Source organism: Lithobates pipiens, unplaced genomic scaffold (genome assembly GCF_037356315.1).
Source record: "Lithobates pipiens isolate NorthernLeopardFrog02 unplaced genomic scaffold, aLitPip1_a1.2 Scaffold_25, whole genome shotgun sequence".
In the NCBI taxonomy this organism is placed as follows: Eukaryota; Metazoa; Chordata; class Amphibia; order Anura; family Ranidae; genus Lithobates; species Lithobates pipiens.
The window spans coordinates 246,614,209-246,637,722 of record NW_027507787.1 but is presented as its reverse complement, the minus strand read 5'-3'; the positions used below and the strand labels follow the sequence as shown (position 1 = coordinate 246,637,722).

General features: G+C 45.0%; 1 protein-coding gene across 1 annotated transcript in view; it reads left to right on the top strand.

Annotated features, from left to right (window-relative positions):
• Positions 1-319: 319 nt before the first annotated feature.
• Positions 320-23,514, top strand: part of LOC143929845 (C-type lectin domain family 2 member D-like) — a gene marked incomplete at its 5' end in the record, with an annotated part of 41,371 nt that continues 18,176 nt past the window's right edge. Inside the window, 4 exons of the mRNA XM_077453820.1 lie at positions 320-353; positions 15,851-15,980; positions 18,395-18,499; positions 19,856-20,031. Coding sequence (XP_077309946.1) covers positions 320-353; positions 15,851-15,980; positions 18,395-18,499; positions 19,856-20,031 — 445 coding nt within the window. The remainder of the gene's footprint in view (positions 354-15,850; positions 15,981-18,394; positions 18,500-19,855; positions 20,032-23,514) is intronic.

Here is a 23,514-nt window from a genome sequence, read left to right as displayed (position 1 = left end):
AATAACGTCTGCTCATCAGGATCACATTTAGCCGCGTTTCATTTACAGGAGTTTTTTATTTCTGGCTATTTTGAAAAAAAATAAAACATTTTTCCCAATCGCTTCTAAACGCAAACACGGCATGTGAACTTATAATGATGTCAAGGGATTCAAAATAGCAACATAAGTATTGATAGATGGAATGGTTTTCTACAGTTGAAAGATTATGTAATGTTTATTGCGTTGCGAAAAAACAATCTCCTAAGCTCCTCCCACACTCCTTGTGATTCTCTTGCGTCATTCTTCCTCTCTATATACAATACGGATATCTGTGACTCAGGAAGACAGAAGCGAGGAGACTGCAGAGGAGGAAGGTAAGACGAGATCTTCTATGTACTCCTTTCCATATTATACATTCACACGTGTCTATCTACTACTAACCTAGATTGCCGTCACAATCTTGTTCTTACTTTCTATATATTATTAGTTCTTACTATATATTAGCAGATCTTTGTACATAGAGCAGAATATAATATCATTTATTTAAGAAGTTCATACTTGCTGAGTCATTGTGACTTAGGCCGCGTACACACGGGCGGGCTGTCTGCCCAACTAAGTCCGTCAGACAATCCGACAGACAGTCCGTCCTACTTTCGAATGAACGGACTTGACCACACACGATGAACAGACAGTCCGCCGAAAGCTTGCGCGTTGACGTGTACAGCACGTACGACGGGACTAGAAATAGGACGTCCAATACACTGCAATGCAACCTTTCGCCGTGTAAATCCTTTCTGAGCATGCGCCATACTTAGTCCGTCGAACTAGCCTACTCACGAGCGGACTGTCCGCTGAAACCAAGTTTGGACGGACAATATTACGGAAATTCCGAAAGACTTAGGCCGCCAGACTGTCCGCCGAAAAAGTCCGCTGAAGCCCACACACGAGCGGATTGTCCGCTGAAACACGTTTCAGCGGACCAAGTCCGTCAGACAGTCCGCCCGTGTGTACGCGGCCTTAAGCCCCGTACACAATATCAGATTGTCTGCTGAGTTTTTCCTTCAGATTTACCAAAACCATGTAGTAGAAGGGCCTGCCTGATTGCATACACATTGAAACTCCTAAGGTTTGACCTCATATTATATGGTTTTGGTAAATCCGAAGGAAAAACTCAGCAGAAAAACTGATAGTGTGTATGGGGCTTTAGAAAGCTCTTATTGTTTATCTGTTGGTCAGTGTATAGGGACACCGGACAGGATGAAATGTTTCCTCCGAGGATGATGTACAAAAGTCGTAGAACGTGTTCACTTTCCATGTGAATTTTCATTTATCTTTGAGAACGGAGTGAAGCAAAGTGGAAATTTGTTTCCAAAGAATTACAGAATCACGTGGAAGGAGTTTTTCGGAAATAAAATAGATTTTTGCTTGCACGTGGGTTAAACAATTAAACCCAGCCGGACTTCATTCATTCAGCTAAGTGCCTTTTGCCTTTACAAAGACAAGTTTCCCTTAAGGCTCCATGCACACTGAAGCTCAAAAAAGCTTTTTCTGGATGCCAGATTGCTGGCAAAAAACGCTGGTTGAAAAACGTGCTTTTAACAGCATTTTGTACTAGCGTTTATGAGCGTTTATTAGCGTTAGGAGGACACTCCAAAAAAATCCCACAGTGCAGTCCAAACTCCCACAATGCATTGAAAAAATAGAATGCCGAACACTAATTAAAGAGTGTTTATGAGCGCTTATAAGCGTTTATCAGCGTTTGCCGTTTTTTCGCAGTGAAAAAAGGCACTTTGAACGCAAATTTCTGGCGTTTAGAAAAAAGCCCATAAATTCCACTGCTCATTAAAGCTAAAAAACGTCCATGTGTACATGGACACATACGCTAACAGAGTGGAATTTATGGGCTTTTAAAAAAAACGCTCAAACTCCAATAAACTGCAGTTTATGAGCTCTAGTGTACATGGAGCCTAAAGGGGTTGTTAGGCTCGGTTCACACAGGGGCAACACGACTTTTGGAGGCAACTTGGACGTGACTTGGACGTGACTTGGACGCGACTTGGACACGACTTACAACACTACTTTAAGTCGCCCCAGGCCAGGCGACTTGCCGTGGCCAATCAGAGAATGAGCTCTCAGGGGGGAACTCCTTTTGAGAGCTGATAATTCTCTGAGAGTCGCCTCTGAGATCAGAGATCCGACTTGGAGGCGACCTCCATTGAATTCAATGGGTACCAGTCGCCTACAAGTCAGATTGAAGTAGTACAGGAACCTTTTCTGAAGTCGGAGCGACTTCAGTAGTGTGCCTTAAGACAGCTCTCATTCACTTACATTGATTTCTACATGTTGTGCGACCTGAGGTGACTTGGAGCGACTTGAAGTCGGATCTGAGTCGCCCCTGTGTGAATCGGCACTAAAGGTCATTTTCATTTTTTTTTTAAAATAACAAACATGTTATACTTACCTCCACTGTGCAGCTCGTTTTGCACAGAGTGGCCCCCGAACCTGGTCTTCTGGGGTCCCTCGGAGGCTGTCTCTGCTTCACCCCCCGCAAGGACTTCTCACGTTCATGAGAGCACCCTTGCATGGTGAGGAGCGCTTGCGGGCCCGCTCCCGTGATACAGCCGGCAGCCATAAACGCTCATAAACGGCGGCCATAAACGCTCAATAAACGCTCACTGTATCACTCGGCCCCAGTGCGCCGCGTCATTGGATGTGATTGGCAGCAGCGCGAGCCAATGGCTGCGCTGCTTTCAATCCATCCACTGTAACCAATCAACGGCCAGGCTGAGCGGCGAAGAGGATGTCGGGGGCCAGCGCGGGACTTTGGAGGGGTCAGGTAAGTAAAACGTGGGGGCTGGGGGGGCTGGCATTGTCGGGGTTTTTTTTGTTTGTTTTTTTACCTTAATGCATAGAATGCATTAAGTTGAAAAAATGATTACCTTTACAACCCCTTTAAGCCTTATACACACTATTTTATTTATTTTTTCCTTTCAACCCTGTGGGGGGAGAAAAAAGGGAAGCAAGGAAATCGGGACTTTATATGAAGCACGTGATAGCAAAAAGGTAATCAGGCTGAACAAGGGAGTTTTATTCATGTGAATAACTAATAAACATACACACACTGTTGGTATCAAAGTACATAGTAAACACAGTGACGTTAAATGAGTCCATTGCTATCTTGTGCTTCATATAAAGTCCCAATTTCCTTGCTCCCCTTTTATCTTGATATAATAGGGATGGAAATACTTGACCTTACCGGGTCATGACTTAATTTAAAGTCCCACAGGGATGGAAATACGTGACCTTACCAGGTCTAGGCTTCCTAAAAGTCCCTAAATTCCTCCTCTCTTTTCAGGGGGGGCGCATGGAGAATGTGAGATAGCCGCACACCCCATTATCTAATTGGAAGGTCAGGTAAATTTCCCGTGGGTTGTTTTTTTTTAAGCAGCAATGAGAAACAAAATAATTTGTAAAAAATCCTTTGTTTTATTATCCAAAACACAAGTTAAACATCATTGGGTGCAAAATATGTTTATAATAAGAGCTCTGGTGTACAAAGTGCGGAACAGTTTCAGGTAGAGGAAGGTGCATATATCATTTACAATTCCTTTTATAAAGTGATTCTACTAAATTCAAATCGATTTCCATAACATTTAATTCATATGAATTAAATGAAATGTTAAAATTTGTCCTTTTCGATATACTTGCAGAAATGTGAAAATAACCCCCCTGAAGAAGACCGCAATCATTTTTTCCAAGGTTGAAATGCGTTGGGGTATTGTGTATATCATATGGTCATATGAATTAAATGTTATGGAAATCTATTTGAATTTAGTAGAATCACTTTATAAAGGAATTGTAAATGATATATGCACCTTCTTCTACCTGGAACTCTTCTGCACTTTATATACCAGAGCTCTTATTATAAACATATTTTGCACCCAATGATGTTTAACTTGTGTTCTGGATAATAAACACAAGGAATTTTTACAAATTATTTTGTTTCTCATTGCTGCTAAAAAAAAAAACAATTTACCTGACCTTCCAATTAGATAAAGTACTGCAGTTTTTTAACCACCTCAATACAGTGCAGTTACACCCCCTTCCTGACCAGACCAATTTTCAGCTTTCAGCGCTCTCACAGTTTGAATGACAATTACTCAGTCATCCAACACTGTATCCATATGAAACTTGCTTCCTTTTTTCCACACAAATAGAGCTTTCTTTTAGTGGTATTTAATCACTAGTGGGTTTTTTATTTTTTGTGCTATAAATAAAATAAAACGTAAATTTTGTGAAAAAAATGCATTTTTCTTGGTTTCTGTCATAAATGTTTGCTAATTAGTAATTTTTCTTCCTAAATTTTGGCCAAAAGTTATACTGCTACATATCTTTGGTAAAAATAACCCACATTAGTATATATTATTTGGTCTTTGTGAAAGTTATAGAGTCTACAAACTATGGTGCCAATCACTGAAAATTGATCACTTCTGATGAGGCCTTCAGTACATCAGGTGTACCTCATTTCTTGAGACACTAACAAGTCAGGAAAGTACAAATACCCCCCAAATGACCCCTTTTTACAAAGTAGACATCCCAAGGTATTAAGTAAGTAGCATGGTGAGTTTTTTTAAGTTGTCATTTTTTCCCACAATTCTTTACAAAATGAAGATTTTTTATTTTTTTTTATTTTTTTTACTAAATTGTCATATTATCAGGTTATTTCTCACACACAGCATATGCATACAACAAATTACACCCCAAAATACATTCTGCTACTCTTCCCGAGTACGGCGATACCACATGTGTAAGACTTTTACACAGCCTGGCCACATACAGAGCACTAACATTGATGTAGTACCTTCAGACGTTCTACGAGCAAAAATTACGCATCTCGTTTCTCAACCACCTATTACACTTTTGAAGGCCCTGGAGTACCAGGACAATGGAATTTCCCATAAAATGACCCCATTTTGGAAAGCAAACACCCCAACGTATAATCTGTGAGGCATAATGAGTCTTTTGAACGGTTCATTTTTTTCCAGAAGTTTTTGGAATATGTGGAAAAAAATTTAAACGCATTTTTTTTTTACACAAAATTGTCAATTTATAAGATATTTCTAACACATAGCATGTATATAGAAAAAATTACACCCCAAAATACATTCTGCTACTCCTCCCGAGTATGGTGATACCACATGTGTAGGACTTTTACACAGCCTGGCCACATAGAGAGGCCAAACATTGAAGTAGAACGTTCAGGTGTTCTAGGAGCATAAATGACACATATCATTTCATTCCTACCCATCACACTTTTGAAGGTCCTGGACCACCAGGACAGTGAAATTACCCACAAAATGACCCCATTTTGGAAAGCAAAAACCCCAACATATATTCTATGAGACATGGGCTGCAAATAGGTACTCGGGTACTCTGATGGCCTGGTGACAGGTACTCGGGTACTCTGATGGCCTGGTGACAGGTACTCGGGTACTCTGATGGCCTGGTGACAGGTACTCGGGTACTCTGATGGCCTGGTGACAGGTACTCGGGTACTCTGATGGCCTGGTGACAGGTACTCTGGTACTCTGATGGCCTGGTGACAGGTACTCGGGTACTCTGATGACCTAGTGACAGGTACTCGAGTACTCTGATGGCCTGGTGACAGGTACTCGGGTACTCTGATGGCCTGGTGACAGGTACTCGGGTACTCTGATGGCCTGGTGACAGGTACTCGGGTACTCTGATGGCCTGGTGATAGGTACTCGGGTACTCTGATGGCCTGGTGATAGGTACTCGGGTACTCTGATGGCCTGGTGACAAGTACTCAGGTACTCTGATGGCCTGGTGACAAGTACTCAGGTACTCTGATGGCCTGGTGACAAGTACTCAGGTACTCTGATGGCCTGGTGACAGGTACTCTGATGGTTTGGTGACTGGTATTTGGGTACTCTGAAGGGCGGTGACAGGTACTCATATGGACTGTGACAGGTACTCGGGTACTCAGATGAACTGTGACAGGTACTTGGGTACTCAGATGGACTGTGACAGGTACTCGGGTACACAGATGGACTGTGACAGGTACTCGGGTACACAGATGGACTGTGACAGGTACTCGGGTACACAGATGGACTGTGACAGGTACTCGGGTACACAGATGGACTGTGACAGGTACTCGGGTACCCTAATGGACTGTGACAGGTACTCGGTACTCTAATGGACTGTGACAGGTACTCGGTACTCTAATGGACTGTGACAGGTACTCGGGTACTCTGATGGACGGTGACAGGTACTCGGGTACTCTGATGGCCTGGTGACAAGTACTCGGGTACTCTGATGGCCTGGTGACAAGTACTCCGGTACTCTGATGGCCTGGTGACAAGTACTCAGGTACTCTGATGGCCTGGTGACAAGTACTCAGGTACTCTGATGGCCTGGTGACAGGTACTCTGATGGTTTGGTGACTGGTATTTGGGTACTCTGAAGGGCAGTGACAGGTACTCATATGGACTGTGACAGGTACTCGGGTACTCAGATGGACTGTGACAGGTACTCGGGTACTCTGATGGGCTGGGACAGGTACTCGGGTACTCAGGTGGGCTGGGACAGGTACTCGGGTACTCAGATGGGCTGGGACAGGTACTCGGGTACTCAGATGGGCTGGGACAGGTACTCGGGTACTCAGATGGGCTGGGACAGGTACTCGGGTACTCAGATGGGCTGGGACAGGTACTCGGGTACTCAGATGGGCTGGGACAGGTACTCGGGTACTCTGATGGGCTGGGACAGGTACTCGGGTACTCTGATGGGCTGGGACAGGTACTCGGGTACTCAGATGGGCTGGGACAGGTACTCGGGTACTCAGATGGGCTGGGACAGGTACTCGGGTACTCAGATGGGCTGGGACAGGTACTCGGGTACTCAGATGGGCTGGGACAGGTACTTGGGTACTCAGATGGGCTGGGACAGGTACTCAAATACTCTGATGGACTGTGACAGGTACTCTGATGGACTGTGATTGACAGGTACTATGAGGGGTGGTGACAGGTCCTCTTTATTGGGGGGGGGGGGAATCAGTGTGATTGGTGTACACTGTATGCGGTAACGAGATGTTACCGCAATCTCCTCCTCACACACGATCGGTGTGTGAGGAGGAGAACCCGGTAACATCCCGTTACCGCGGTTTGTTTACATTTTAGTGATCGGCTGTGAAAGGATCACAGCCGATCACGTGGGTAAACAGCCGGCCAATGGCTGTTTACCAGCGTCGGTGACGAGCAGTGTTCCCGGGGAACACGCCGCCACCGACGTGCACGCGCAGCGCGCTCGCGAACGCGCGCATGCGCCGTGCACGTTCGGGGTGTGACCATCTGTGATCGGCCGTGACTTCATCACGGCCGATCACGTGGTAAACAGCCATAACGAATGGCTGTTCACCCCCTTCGGTGGCAAGCGGTGTCTCCGTGACACGCCGCCACCGAAGAAACAGGGATGCGCGCGCACGATCGCGCGCATTCCCTGTTTAAACGGGAGGACGTCATATGACGTCCTCCCGCCACAATAGGTGTGCCGCCTGGCCGTCATTTGACGGCCGGCGGTCGGCAACCAGTTAAAAGGCTTTTTGCATGTGTTTATATTTGCATGTGTTTATATTTGTGTGTATTTATATATGTATGTGTGTGTGTGTGTGTGTGTGTGTGTGTATATATATATATTTATATATATATATATATGTATGTGTTTGTGTATATATACAGTAGATATGTGTGTGTGTATTATGTGTGTGTGTGTATATATATATATATATATATATATATATATATATATATATATATATATATACAGTAGGTGTGTGTGTATATATACAGTAGGTGTGTGTGTGTTATGTGTGTGTGTATATATACAGTAGGTGTGTGTGTGTGTTATGTGTGTGTGTATATATACAGTAGGTGTGTGTGTGTGTTAGGTGTGTGTATATATACAGTAGGTGTGTGTGTGTACAGTATATGTGTGTGTATATATACAGTATATATGTGTGTGTGTGTGTATATACAGTAGATGTGTGTGTATTATGTGTATGTATATATACAGTAGATGTGTGTGTATGATTATTCATGTAGTTAATGTGGAGCTCCACCCAAAAGGGGAAGCTCTGCTTGTCTGCCTCCTACCTACTTGATGTCTGTTTACCTGCACTGTCTCCATTGTAGGGGCCCCAGAGCATTACTTTGCCCAGGGGCCCATGATGCTATTAAGACGGTCCTGCTTGCTAGGGGTTTGTCGGTGCTCACATGTACCCCATGAGGATGTATTACGTGCCCTGTTGATATTACCATCTGCTGGTTGTTTAGCATTCCCCATACACGGATTTATGATCGTCTCACTTGCCGGCTTAGGAGAATTTTTTTTTTTTACAAGATGGACCATCGGATATTCCCTTTGTAGCTGATGAATTATTTTTCTGGCTCAGCTACCAGAGACCTGCATTGTCTATCCCACTCATGCATCCTATCCCTGACCACGACTGACCACATCTAGAGGGTTCTGTGGTGAGGTGCCCCATTCGCCCATTGAGGTTATAAGGTGTGACACCATCAGCAGTGGGGTCAGATCCTGCCACAGTTGCCTTCACTGGGCCATAGTTCTGTAGGGGTCTCTTTCTTGGGGAAGGTTTGGCCCAGCTCCCTTGGGCTGGCATCCCTCACCCCACTCATATGCCTTTAGGTTAGGGTGACCAGACATCCCCGGTTTCCAGGAACAGTCCCCAGATTGAGGACACTGTCCCCAGACCAAGTCTGTCCCTGGTTTTGTCCCTGGATTGGATTTGTGGGCTCCATCGGACATTTTCTGTCGGAATTTCCGACGCAAAAAGTTTGAGAGCTGGATCTAAATTTTTTCCGGCAATAAAATCCGATCAGACTTTCTCCGATTGTGTGTAGAGAATTCCGACGTACAATGTGCCACGTGCATGCTAAGAAAAAATTTGGAGACGAAAGCTATTGGGTACTGGCCTCTATGTAGTTCCGTCGTACCATTTGTATGTCACCCTGTTCCGAACGATCAGATTTTCCGACAACTTTGTGCGACCGTGTGTATGCAAGACAAGTTTAGGCCAAAATCCGTCGGAAAAAAAATCGAACGGATTTTTTGGATCTGAATTTCCAACCGTGTGTATAGGGCATTACACTCCATGGGACTGAAAAGTTTCATACTTACACTGGGATCACCGTTGAGATATTTGTATTCGCTATCATGTCTCCTCTCATGCGTCTCTTCTCCATGGAGAATAAATTTAGTGCTTGTAGTCGTCCCTCAAAATTGAGGTCCTCCAGCCCCATATTAGTTTAGTTGTCCTTCTCTGGACTCTCCCCAGCTTCAGCACATCCTTTCTGAGGATTGGTGACCAGAACTCCAGATGTGTCTGAACCAGAGTTTTATAAAGTGGCAGGATAAATAGTTCCGTTGGTGCCCGCAAATGCGCATGTTCGTGCGCATACTGCACGACAGGCACCCGCACACCTGCGCCTGCGCACCTGTCTACATCTGGAGGTTTCAGCTGTACTATGACTAGTGCTTTCCCCACATACCCAATGGTGCTGGCTGTCAGCATGCAATGGCTGATGCTGCACATTCCTCCATCCATGCTGTTTAGCGTGGTGGGGGAATCAAGCTATTTCTTTCACTCAGCTCGTGTGGCTAAACAAAAGAAATCTCACATAGGGGGGAGATTTATCAAAGATGGAGAGTGCAAAGTCTGGTGCAGGGGCATTGCTAGGTGGCAAAAGGACCAGGGGCTTCAGCCCAAAGTCCAAGGCTGGAAATGGGGGGGGGGGGCGAGGATGTTGTACGCGACGCAGGTTTTTTTGGCTGGGCCGTTACACTGACGGTAGTGACCTACATACACTGGACATTTACATACACTGGCCTACCTACACTGACTGACCTACACATACACTGACATTCAACCTACACTGACATTCAACCTACACTGACATTTACCCTACACTGACATTTACTTACACTGACATTTACCTACACTGACATTTACCTACACTGACATTTAACCTACACTGACATTTAACATACACTGACATTTACATACACTGACATTTAACATACACTGACAATTACATACACTGACATTTAACATACACTGACAATTACATACACTGACATTTAACATACACTGACATTAAACATACACTGACCAACCTACACTGACATTTACATACACTGACATTTACATACAGTGACCTGCCTACATTGACATTTACCTACACTGTCTGACCTACCTCAGTGTGCGGTGTCACAGCAGCCAGTCCTCAGAGGAGGAGCCGAGGAGGAGAGGAGAGCGGCTCGCCTGAGCGCCAAGCGGGGATGTGGTGCGGCAGTCACTTTGTAATTCCCTCCTTCTGGATCCAACAGCACCTATGATGGACGTCACACGTCCCGCGGTCCCAGCATTGGACCAGTGGGATGTCCATCATAGACGTGCAGGCTCCAGAAGGCGGGACCTGCTATGGCACTTGGCCACACTCGGCCACACTCAGCGGCGCTTGGGATCAGATTGGTCCCGACGCTCGGGGCTGCCAATGGAGACCCTGCAGAGCTGACACTCTGGGCTTTAGGGGGTCACATTCGGGGCTTCAGCCACCCCCTCCCGACACCCCTGCCTGCATAGAAACCAATCAGCTTCCAGGTTTTATTGTCAAAGCTTAAAGGGGTTGTAAAGGTAAATACTTTTTCACCTTAATGCATTCTATGCATTAAGGTGAAAAAACATCTGACAGTGCCGGCGCCCCCAGCCCTCCCGTTTTACTTACCTGACCCCTCGAAAGTCCCGCGCTCGCCTCCGACATCCTCTTCACTGCTCAGCCTGGCCGCTGATTGGCTGGAGTGGATGGATTGAAAGCAGCGCAGCCATTGGCTCACGCTGCTGTCAAGCACATCCAATGACGCGGCGCGCCTGGGGACGGGGCCGTGTTATACAGCGAGTGGCTATAGCCGCCGGCTGTATTACGGGAGCGTGCCCGCAGGTGCTTCTCACCATGTGAGGGAGCTCGCATGAATGTGAGAAGTACTTGCGGGAGGAAGCAGAGACAGCCGCTGAGGGACCCCAGAAGAGCAGGTTCGGGGCCACTCTGTGCAAAACAAGCTGCACAGTGGAGGTAAGTATAACAGATTCGGAGTGCTCCAGTTTTAGTAAATCTCCCCCAATGCATGGCTATGTTTACAGTACAGTACAAAGAATGCAATGCTGGCTTTTGCTGCTTGTGAAATGTTTTTTGTCATTGTGCCTGAGAACTATTTTATTAACTAGAACAGTGATGGCGAACCTTGGCACCCCAGATGTTTTGGAACTACATTTCCCATGATGCTCCCCTACACTGCAGAGTACATAAGCATCATGGGAAATGTAGTTCCAAAATATCTGGGGTGCCAAGGTTCGCCATCACTGATCTAAAATAATGATAAAATCTGGTTGCTCCGGTCTCCATAAGGTTTTCCTTGTAAAAAATTGCTGGTGTGTTTTTGGTTTTAGTAGTGTAATTTTATTTTATTTTTTCTGGTTTACGTATTTAGATGTCTATACATTGATAAAAAAAAATGTATATTGGACAATGATTATGAATGGATCATTTGATTTGTATTGGAAGTAATGGAAAGCTGATGGAGTATGTATAATGCCACGTACACACAATCAATCGTTCGTGTGTGGGCTTCAGCGGACTTTCTCAGCGTAAAGTCCGGCGGACTTATAAAGTATTTTTGCAGTCCGATCTTTCCGCCGGACTTGGGTTTCAGCGGACAATACATTCGTCAGTATGCTAGTCCGGCGGACTAAGAATGACGCATGCTCAGAAGCAAGTACGAAAAGGAAGCTATTGGCTACTGGCTATTGAACTTCCTTTTTCTAGTCCCGTCATACGTGCTGCACGTCATCACGCTAGCAATCGCCGGACTTTCTGTGTGTCCGTGTGTGGCCAAGTCCGTTCGGTAGAAAGTCCGCCGGACTATCGGCCGGATTGTTTGCTGGACTAAGTACGCCGGACAATTCGATCGTGTGTACGCGGCATTAGCCTCCCTGGTGGCTGGGGCAGACTGACAACTCATGGAGCCCCCGGGCAATAGGAGATTATGGGGGCAATAGGAGAAGATTATGGGGCCCTCAGGCAATAGGAGATTATGGGGCCCCCAGGCAATAGATTATGGGGCCACACAGTATACACACACATACAGTATACACACACAGACACACAATATACACACACACACAGTATACACACACAGAATACACATACACACACTGAAAAGGTACTGGAGAGGCGGGGCAGCTATAATCTTGGGATTTTTTTAAAAACACAGATTTTTACATACTGCCCCTGTTTTTATTGAGGCTGGCAACCCTGATGCAGCCCCTTGGTGGCATGGGGCCCTCGGCAGTGCCCGAGCGCCCGAATGGTCAGTCCGCCCCTGCCTGGTGGTATGATTATTTCTGATTTTAGGTGCTGAAAGCGGTACAATTGTTTTGCATGGAAATTTGGCGTTTTATATTGTAGGCCTGTAATTCTTAGGAATAACTCACTTAAATCTGTCCAAACCAGAGTTTAGCAGACATCCCGGGTATGATAAAGTTTGAAACACAAATTCATAAATTATAATATAATAAATAACTATAAATAATTATAGCAAATAATAATTTAATAATAATAATAATAAAAATTATTCAATAATGTAATCAAATCAAAAACACTGAAATTTGCTCATCTGCAGAATTGTCGCTGTCATTAGATTTAGTGTTTGATGACGGATCTCCCCACAAATCGCTATCGCTCAATTCTGCGAGTGATTCGAATTTATTATCGCTGTTTTCTAGTTGGTCTAAAACCACTTTTGACATAAAGGGACACTTTTTGGTTGCTATGGACAATCTCCAAATTCCAGGCAGAAAAAACTGTATTTATAATATAAAAGTGCATGCAGGGCACTGGACAGACCACTAGGGACAAAGGGAATGTGTATTTTTTTTTATACAGTAATGTAATCTGTAAGATTACAGTGTACTGTATATGTACTATGTTTTGACTTTTTTGAATTTGGCGCCAATCTCCGCTCCCGTGCGTCGCAAAGACGCAGGGAACGGAGCTCGGCGGCACTCGGGCACTGTGTGAATCGAGCGAGGAGACAGCTCGCACACACAGCGGGGAGACATCGCAGGATACAGGGCACAAAGTAAGTAACTTTTTCTGTATCCTGCAATGCGATCCCGGGGTTACCGATAATGGTATTGAAATTCCACCCCGAGCCAGACTCGGGAATACCACCAGGGAGGTTAGTGTTATGCCCCGTATACACGATCAGATTTTACGACAACAAATGTTGGATGTGAGCTTGTTGGAGGAAAGTCCAACCGTGTGCATGTTCCAAGAACTGAAGTAGAAAAGATGTAGCTGGATAGCCGCACTCCGAATTATTCAACTTTATTTCAAAAATGTAATTAAAATCATAGCATCTAGGCTGGTAAACAGACTAACTGCACAGCCGCTGACATGTTTCACACCGAACACAGTGCTTAGTCATAGCACGTGTGAATGTTCCATCGAACATTTGTAGTCTGACTTTCCGCCAACAAATGTTGGCTAGCGGATTCTCGAATTTTCCGCCAACAAATGTTTGTCTTGAGTACACAAGTCCGTCGGACAAAAGTCCACGCATGCTCGGGAATCAAGTAGGAGCCGGAGATATAACTAGCGCTCGTAATGGAAATATCGTGTACGTCTTGTACGTCACTACGTTCGTAATTGTTGGCCAACATTTGTGTGACTGTGTGTATGCAAGACAAGTTGGAGCCAACAACCTTCAAACAAAAATCCACGGTTTTGTTGTCGGAAAGTCCGATCGCGTGTACTGGGAATTACAGTTTCCTCCATGCAATACTTAAGGCAGAAAATAAAATATCCCTTCCAGTTGTTCCTTCCCCATGAAAAGGGTTAAATGCTCATTAAGTCTTGGGGTAAAGGGTTAAAGTGTAATCCTTATCTTCATTTTTTTTTTACCTTTTATTGGTTGAACTAGATGGACTTGTGCATTTTTTCAACCAAACGAATTTCTGTACTTAACTGTGTAAGTCCTCGCTCTGGCAGATTTGCTCCCAACTGTGCAACCGGTCCACCAGAGCCTTTACTTCTTGGTGCTCCGGCCAGTGGTCCACTGCTGACATCATTCTAGTACAATGCGAAACCTTGCATTGCATGTGAGGATGGAGAGGGCCTGACCACAATCTGGAGCATTGGATAGAAGAGGAGAGCCCTGGAGCCTGCCAGGGTGAGGAAAAAGGTAAGTATTACACTTTATTCTTCTACCACTAGACTTACTGAGCATTTAACTCTTGCAGTGCTGGAGGGGCCCACTTCAAGGGCAGGTTTATTTATCAATTATTGAGTTCAGCTTTAAAAGGCACTGTCCCATAATTGCCCATTCAAGGCCATTGACACATTAATACTTGCTTCTCCAGTGCTACCCCACTGCTCCTTCCTCCGTTGCAGCTGCTACCCAAACCTGGTGTTGGAGCCTACAGGGAAAAATGGGGTCTATCCATCCTTTATAGCCCTGTGATTGGCTGCTAGGTTAATATACTGTCTAAACACCTCCATATCCCAAAGCACTGAGTATGTTGGCAACAGACGAAAAATGAAAAACAAGCTCTGGACTGCCGCACTCTTCAGAAGACCACTTTCTTTTATTGGAAAATCACATCACAGCTCAAAAAACACAGAGAACAAGGAAAAATTGACGACTCAGCAATTTTTCCTTGTTCGGTGTGTTTGTTGAGCTGTGATGTGATTTTCCAATAAAAGAAAGTGGTCTTCTGAAGAGTGCGGCAGTCCAGAGCTTGTTTTTTGTCTGTTGCTAGTGGTAATAGCCAGTACCTGTGGCTTCCCAACCGAAGAGACAGTTTACAGCCTGCATGTGTGCTCCTGGAGTGGTGAGATCCCTTCTCCTTCACTGAGTATGTTGGGTTGGCTATGATGGAGGAGACAATGGTGCAAGATCATTGGAGAGGTCAGTGGCTCAGTTGGAATGTCTGAATTGCTGAAGTGATGGGGTCTTTTTAAAGTGAACATGTACTATTGTACTAAAGATCCAGTGTAGGTTATCTCACCTTTCATCTATTATACCCAAAAACAGACCTAAAATGCAGCCTAGACCCCCCCCCCCACCCCACCTACCCACTGGCCTTGGTGTTTGCCCCCATTTTTCTCTCAGGGCACTGGACTACATGATCAATGGGAGAGCCCAGTTTATGGTTGTGGTTGGAGATACAGTATGTGTTTTACTCATACTGTAAGCCCTTGTACACACGGTCGGAGAATCCGTTGGAACGTGTCCTATCGGACCGTGTCATCAGATAATCCGACTGTGTGTGGTATGCATCGGACTGATTCCGTCTGAATCTCCGTCGGACCCAATTTTCCAACATGTTGGAAATATTTCCCGACCAACTGGTTCGATCGGACATACTCCGATCATGTGTAGAGAATTTTGATCGGACCAAGTGCCACGCATGCTCAGATCAAATTCCTACATCAAAGCTATTGGCTACTAGCCTGAATGTAGTCCCATCGTAACGAAATTACGTCATCACGTTCTGAATGATCGGATTTTTCGACAACTTAGTCCGACCGTGTGTATGCAACAGCTTTGGACACAATCCGTCGGACTAAATCCGACGGATTTGGCTGGCAGAATCTCCGACCGTGTGTACAGGGGCTAAGTGTGTTTTCACTGATGTCCACATTCTTCCCATGAACACACGTGCATTTTCATGTGGAAATCCCATTCATTCCTAAGTGATTTTTCTCTTTTATAGATCGTAACAAAAACTCAACGGAGTAATAAAGAAGTTTTCCTCTGCCCAATGAGAGAAATTACGGTGGAAGAACAATACCTCGAATTTGTCATTTCCAAACCAGAAACTCTGCAGGATTTATCAAGACATGGTAAGAACCGGGGGATTGTTGGTTGAGGAAATGTAAAGCTCAGTTGTAGCCCCTAAGCTTTTACAGCCTAGACAAAGTCGGGGAAAAAGAAATAATTACACCTGTAATAGTCTTTCTTTTATTTGTGACGTAATAATGCTGCTGAAGGTGAGGACCTCTGCACCTTCTGTATGAGCAATGGACTATCCCTACCAATCTGACACACCCTCTGCACATTGTGCTCCAATCAGCTTGAAGCGTGAACATTGCTGATTGGATCACAGTATTTGTCACTGTAAAGGGGGGGTGTTGACCTGCTGGGGGGAGACCACCTCTCTCTCAGAGGGAGGGGGAGTGCAGGGTAGAAGAGCAGGGCTGCTATTAAGTCAAAGAAACCTGACTGAGGTTATCGGAGACCTCACTGTCTGTGGTGCCTTATACATTCAGCATCGTGTTGAGGTAATTACATTTCATCTTCTCAGTTGAAAATCACTGTGGTCATGGATACTACACTGACTGCCGCAATCTCCTGGATCCACTGCTGAGTGGCTGCCCTTCTGCATAGTGGCCAAAGAGGGTCCCTCACTCTACGCTGCCACCATTCACAGAACACCTTGCGTTTTTCAATTAACACAAGGTGTTCCCTGATTGGATGAAGTGCAGATTATGATGTCACCGCCCCACCCCACTACCTTATCCAATCAGAGATAGTCTTTTATTTATAGAAAAAAATACAGAACGTTTTATGAATGGCAGTGGTGCCTAGCAAGCAACCCCCTATGGATACTTTGCAAAAGGCACTGGATTTAGAAGATTTTGGCGATCAATGTAGTAGTTCAGCTACTAAAACTTGCCCGATGATCTCTTAGGTGTGAGATATACTTACTTATATTGTGCCAATGTAAGTACACAACAGAGATCATACCTAGACTCTAGCTGGACAAACGGGAGCCCCAGCAGTAGGAGGGGATCATCTTGATGGTGCAATTTCTGTGAAGATACTCACCCCCTACTGTCCGCATTCCCTTTTGTCCAATCTTGTTAAGCCCTGATGAAGTGGGGCCCTCAGAACCCAGGAAATGTGTAGGGATTGAATGTATACTACATCTGGACTTTAACATCTGTTTGGCCTTCTGGTGCTGCCTGTATTTTATAAAATCAGTAAACTCCTGACAGAGGTTCTATATCTTTCTTAACTTAAAGCGGTTGCAAACCTCAGACGTGAAATATAAACAAAGCATACCCCTCTATAGCAGGGGGGGTCTCCAATCTTTCTAAACAAAGGGCCAGTTTACTGTCCTTCGGACTTCAGTGGGGCTGGACATTCATGTCAGTGGGAGAAATAGTCACCCGCCGTTGGCGTCTTTGGGAGAAATAGTGTCTTGTATCAGTGAGAGGAACAGTGCCCCAAGGCCCGGATAAAGGCCAGCAAAGGGTCACATCCAACCCCCCGGCCACAGTTTGGATGCCACTGCTCTAAAGTTTGTACTTGTCGCAATCCAGAGCACTTAGGCCCCTTTCACACTGGGGAGGCGTGGGAGTCGCCACTTTTCCATCGTTTTAGCGGCTGTATTCCGGCTGATGGTGGGGCGGTTTTAATCCCCACTAATGGCCGAAAAAGGGGGGACCCCCAGCAGATTGACAGCCTCAGCTCTGTTCCTGTGTGCTTTGTGAAGGTGGGTGTGTCTCTTCCCTCCAATCAGCTCTCAGAGCTCTCCTCACTGAGCTCTGCAGAGTGTAACTTCAGCTCCCCGCCACCTTTTTTTTTTTTCTGACAGCTCAGACAAGCTTTAAAAATTCATCACTTTTAATGGCTGTAGAACAGCGGTCATCAACTCCTGTCCTCAGGGCCCACTAACAGGCCAGGTTTGCAAGATAACTGAAATACATCACAGGTGATATCATTTGCTGCTCAGTGATTGCAGTATTCTAGTTTTCATCTCCCCAAGGTAATACATAAAACCCAGCCTGTTAGTGGGCCCTGAGGACAGGGGTTGACGTCCACTGCTGTAGAGGGTATAAGACTGCACATAAACCAGTACAACTTATGCAGGAGGATTAGTTTCATCTCTATGTATCACCTGAGGCTGGTCACTTCACTGGGTATATGTGAGGGTTTACAACCGCTTTAACTAAATATGTCTTGTTATTGCTGTCCGAGGGCTATTTAGAGGTTTTTCCACTCGTTTCTGTTTTTTCCGACAACCATAAAATATGAAGTAAGTAGGAAGATTTCTGTCACTTTCACATCAGTCCAAAAAAAAAATAATAATAATAAAAAAAAAAGTATAAACCTCCTTAATGAGGACAGCTGTGAAAGAGTTGACAGACGCTCTACAAGTCCATTCTTTCTGAAAGAAGCCTCCATGTGTGTTTTGTTGTATCACTATAATGTATATCTGAAGTTTTTTCAGTTTTTTTTTATTGTTTTGCAGGTACCAAAAAACACATTGGCAAGAGTCTTCAATATCTAATATTGGCATTTACTTTGATCAACATTGTACTTTTTGCAGCACTGTGGACAGTTCATTCCACCAGAGGTGAGCCCATATGCCCTTGTATACACAGTCAGACATTCCGACGGAAAATGTCCGATCGGAACCGTGTTGTCGGATAATCCGACCGTGTGTGGGCTCCATCGGACTGTTTCCGTCGGAATATCCGACCGACAACGTTTTAGAGCTGGGCTATAAAATTTTACAACAACATGATCCGATCGGACTTTGTCCGATCATGTGTAGAGAATACCGATCAGACAAAGTGCAGCGCATGCTCAGATCAAATTCCTACACCAAAGCTATTGGCTACTAGCCTGAACGTAGCCCGGTCGTAACTAAATGACGTCATCACGTTACGAACGATCGGATTTTCCGACAACTTTGTCCGACCGTGTGTATGCAACACCCGTTTCGGATAAAATCCGTCAGACAAAACTCTGACGGATTTTGTTGTCGGGAATGTCCGACCGTGTGTATATGGGCTAAGAAGGACACTGTTATGTAAGGGACATCACACAATGACATGGGTTGCTGGGCATAATGTATGAAAAGCGCTCTATAATGAAAGCGTTCACATTGCCCATTGGACCAAATCAAAATCTTCTTCTTTTAGGGTTTATTTACATGGGTGGCCAGGGGGATGGTAAAAATAGGCATAAGTAAGAAAGAGAGAGCTCACATAGACACATCCGTAAATTGAAGGGGAACAAAAAGAAAAGGGATACTTGCTAAGTAGCCCTGGGTCGGACTTTATAGGCATAGAAAACAATAGAGAGGTATAGAAAAATAACAATGTTTCATTGAAAAAACAATACATAGCATGGATAGAGCATTCGAGAGTTAAAAGTAGGCAGTGAGCCCTTGTGCGTCAACGCGTTTCACCGCTAGGCTTCCTCAGGACACATTCAAGGTTCAAAGATAGCAAAAAAGAGAAGGGATCTCACTGCCTGAAATAAAACATACTTGTTTTAAAAAATTCTGATAATCATAACACACATATTAAAAAGCGCTCATCTGGTAAAAATAGGCAGTTGAGTCAGTTGTAGCACACACTGACTGCCCCCCTGCCCCCCAAAAAGCTGCAGTAGCGGCCAGATGGGGTCACACACATGCCGTTGCAGAAATATCACATTTGTCAGGTACTTACACTGCTTAGATACAATAATATATCTATCTATTTCTATTTGTGCACCAGTCAGATTTTAGCTGACTTTCCAAAATTGGAATTTGAATTTCTAGAAAACTCAGCAAAACCTTCCCCCTTCATAATATGTTTGCCCCACCAATGCTAGTTTGAAAAATTGAACCAAGCTGATGTTTGTCCCCCTGAGATGCGGCTCATTGATGAACCCCCCCTCCCCCGCGCCAATGTAAAACTCGTGTATTTTTCCATTTCAGGGAAGTACGACGCCTGCCCAGAGGTCATCCTTGAAGCTCCATGTGAAGATGACTGGATCTGGTACAGAAAGAAATGTTATTATTTCTCCAAGCAATATAATGAGTGGCAAAACAGCCAGGACTTCTGTGTCTCCCACAATGCATCACTCGCCCTTATCAGTTCCCAGGAAGAGCTGGTGAGTTGATTGGTGTGTATGTCTGTCTGGGTGAAAACTCAGGTTTGAGTGACCTCGTACCATGATGGGTTCTTCTGGGTTTGGGGGAAGATTTGACCCGTTCCAATGATCAGTCACTAGTTTATTACATGAGGCATAATGAGCTTCTAGAGCAGTGGTCTCCAAACTATGACCCGAGGGGCAGATGGGGCCCTTTGCTTGCCTTTTATCCGACCCTTGGGGCACTATTCCTCTCCATGACATCAATAATGAGTCATTCCTCCCACTGACACCAATGATGGGACACTATTCCTCCCACTAACACCAATGATGGGGCACTATTCCTCCCACTGACACCAATGATGGGACACTATTACTCCCACTGACACCAATGATGGGACACTATTCCTCCCACTGACACCAATGATGGGACACTATTCCTCCCACTGACACAAATGATGGGACACTATTCCTCCCACTGATACCAATGATGGGGCACTATTCCTCCCACTGACATCAATGATGGGGCACTATTCCTCCCACTGACACCAATGATGGGACGCTATTCCTCCCACTGATACCAATGATGGGACACTATTCCTCTCACTGACACCAATGATGGGACGCTATTCCTCCCACTGACACCAATGATGGGACTCTATTCCTCCCACTGATATCAATGATGGGGCACTATTCCTCCCACTGACACCAATGATGGGACACTATTCCTCCCACTTATACCAATGATGGGACACTATTCCTCTCACTGACACCAATGATGGGACACTATTCCTCTCACTGACACCAATGATGGGACACTATTCCTCCCACTGACACCAATGATGGGGCGCTATTCCTCCCACTGATACCAATGATGGGACATTATTCCTCTCACTGACACCAATGATGGGGCACTATTCCTCCCACTGATACCAATGATGGGACGCTATTCCTCCCACTAACACCATTGATGGGGCACTATTCCTCCCACTGATACCAATGATGGGACACTATTCCTCTCACTGACACCAATGATGGGGCACTATTCCTCCCACTGATACCAATGATGGGGCACTATTCCTCACGGACTTGACCACACACGGATGCACAAACAGTCCGTCGAAAGCTTGCGCGATGACGTGTACAGCACGTACGACGGGACTAGAAATAGGAAGTCCAATACACAGCAATGCAACCTTCCGCCGTGTAAATCCTTTCTGAGCATGCGCCATTCTTAGTCCGTCGAACTAGCCTACTCACGAGCGGATTGTCCGCTGAAACCAAAGTATGACGGACAGTATTACGGAAAAAAGTCCGCTGAAGCCCACACACGAGCGGACTGTCCGCTGAAATGTGTTTCGGCGGACTAAGTAGGCCATACAATCCGCCCGTGTGTACGCGGCTTCACTGACACTGGGGCATTTTCTACTCCTGGCTCTTTGTTTAGAAAGTTTGGAGCCCCCTATGCTAGAGAATGTATGCAAACCATGATGAATTTGGGTAGCCTCAACTACTACTGTAGATTTACTGAATCCTGCAAACCTGTATATCAAGTGTACACCTCAGGACCACACGGTGACATGAACCCAACAGCAATTTCTTGAGAATAGGACCTTCTAGTAGGCCTTGGATGACCCAGCTGAAAGACATTAGTGTAGAAGGTGTCCCACAAAGTTCACCTATGTTATCTCTTGTCAGCACACAGATTTCTATTATATGTGAATTATATGTGAATTGTATTCCTGAAAAAAGGTTGTCACCTGATCATGTCTAGTTGCGGCATTGCTTGGTGACACATGGACAGTAAAAAGTTATTGGAAGCAGGTTGGAGAAACTGGACTGTGGCCAACCACCCCGTAGTTTGGCATTTAACTGGGCGTAGTAAAGAATCCAATAAAATTGTTCCTTAATAGGGATGAGCCGAACACCCCCCGGTTCGGTTCGACACCAGAACTTTCGAACGGACCCCAAATTCGTACGAACGTTAGAACCTCATTGAAGTCTATGGGACTCGAACGTTCGAAATTAAAAGTGCGAATTTTAACGGCTAATATGCAAGATACTGTCCTAAAAAGGGTTTCGGGACCTGGTTCCTGCCCCAGGGGACATGGGTCAATGCCTAAAATGTTTTTAAAAATTGCCGTTTTGGCGGGAGCACTGATTTTAATAAAGTGGAAAAAAGTGAAATATTCCTTTAAATATGGTGCCTGGGGGGTGTCTGTAGTATTCCTGTCAAGTGCCACGTGTTTCCCGTGTTTAGAACAGTCCCTGCACAAAATGACATTTAACGGAAATAACGTCATTTAAAGCTGCTTGCGGTTTTAATGTTATATCTGGTTCCTGCAATATGGTTGAAAATCATTGAGAAAAATGGCATGGGTAGCCCTCCCTGCCCATTACCAGCCCCTTTGGGTCTTGTACGCATATTAAGGGGAACCCCGTACCCATATTAAAAAAAGGAAATGCGTGTGGCCCCCAGGCCCTATATACTCAGAACAGCAGTATACAGGCGGTGCAAACAAGACAGGGACTGTGTAGGTTTGTTGTGTTAAGTTGAATCTGTTTGTAATTTTCAACTGGTACATTTTTAAAGTGTAGCTCCAGTCAAAAAAACTATTTTTAAGCTTTTTGGAAAACATAGGGAAGGGTTATCACCCCTGTATAATTTGTTTTGTCGTACATCTTTTTTCATCTCACTTGTTGTTGTCTCCTTCCGTTTGCAAGTAGGAGATGTTTGTAAGTTGGATGTTTGAAAGTAGAGGCCTGCCCTATATGCTCTGCAGAAATGGCGGAACAAGGTGTTGGTTTTGCCACAACATTGTAAGCCCTGAAAGTGACTCTTGGTGGGCGCTGGAGCGCCCTGCTGTGAACGATTATATCAAGAATTGTAATTACATGCCATTGTTGAACAGTGGTAGAAAAATTGACCTTTGGTGGTTGTGGTGCTGGTGCCACAACACTATAAGTCCTCACAGTTACTCTGGGTGGGCACAGGAACGGGCCCTCCTGTGAAATATTATATCAAGAATTGTAATTACATGTCCCTGTTAAACAGGGGCAGAAAAATTGGGCCATAGGCACTGGTGCTGGTGCCACGACACTGCAACCTCTCCCATATACTCTAGTTTTATTGCCGGAATTAGCCCTGCTGCAAAGCATTGCATCAAAAATGTAATTAAACGCCCCTGTTAAACAGGGGCAGAAAAATTGGGCCTTAGGCACTGGTGCTGGTGCCACCACACTGCAACCTCTCCCATATACTCTAGTTTTATTGCAGGAATCAGCCCTGCTGTAAAGCATTGCATCAAAAATTGTAATTAAACGCCCCTGTTAAACAGGGGCAGAAAAATTGGACTGATGGCATCACCCAGAGCCAGAAAGGTTCTTCCAAGATATCAACGGAGGAGGAAGAGCATAGACAATCAACATAACAGGACAGTCACTCAGCATAGGCAGTCTTGAAGGGATGTGATATTTAAAAAAAAATTATTCGGTTACATCAGC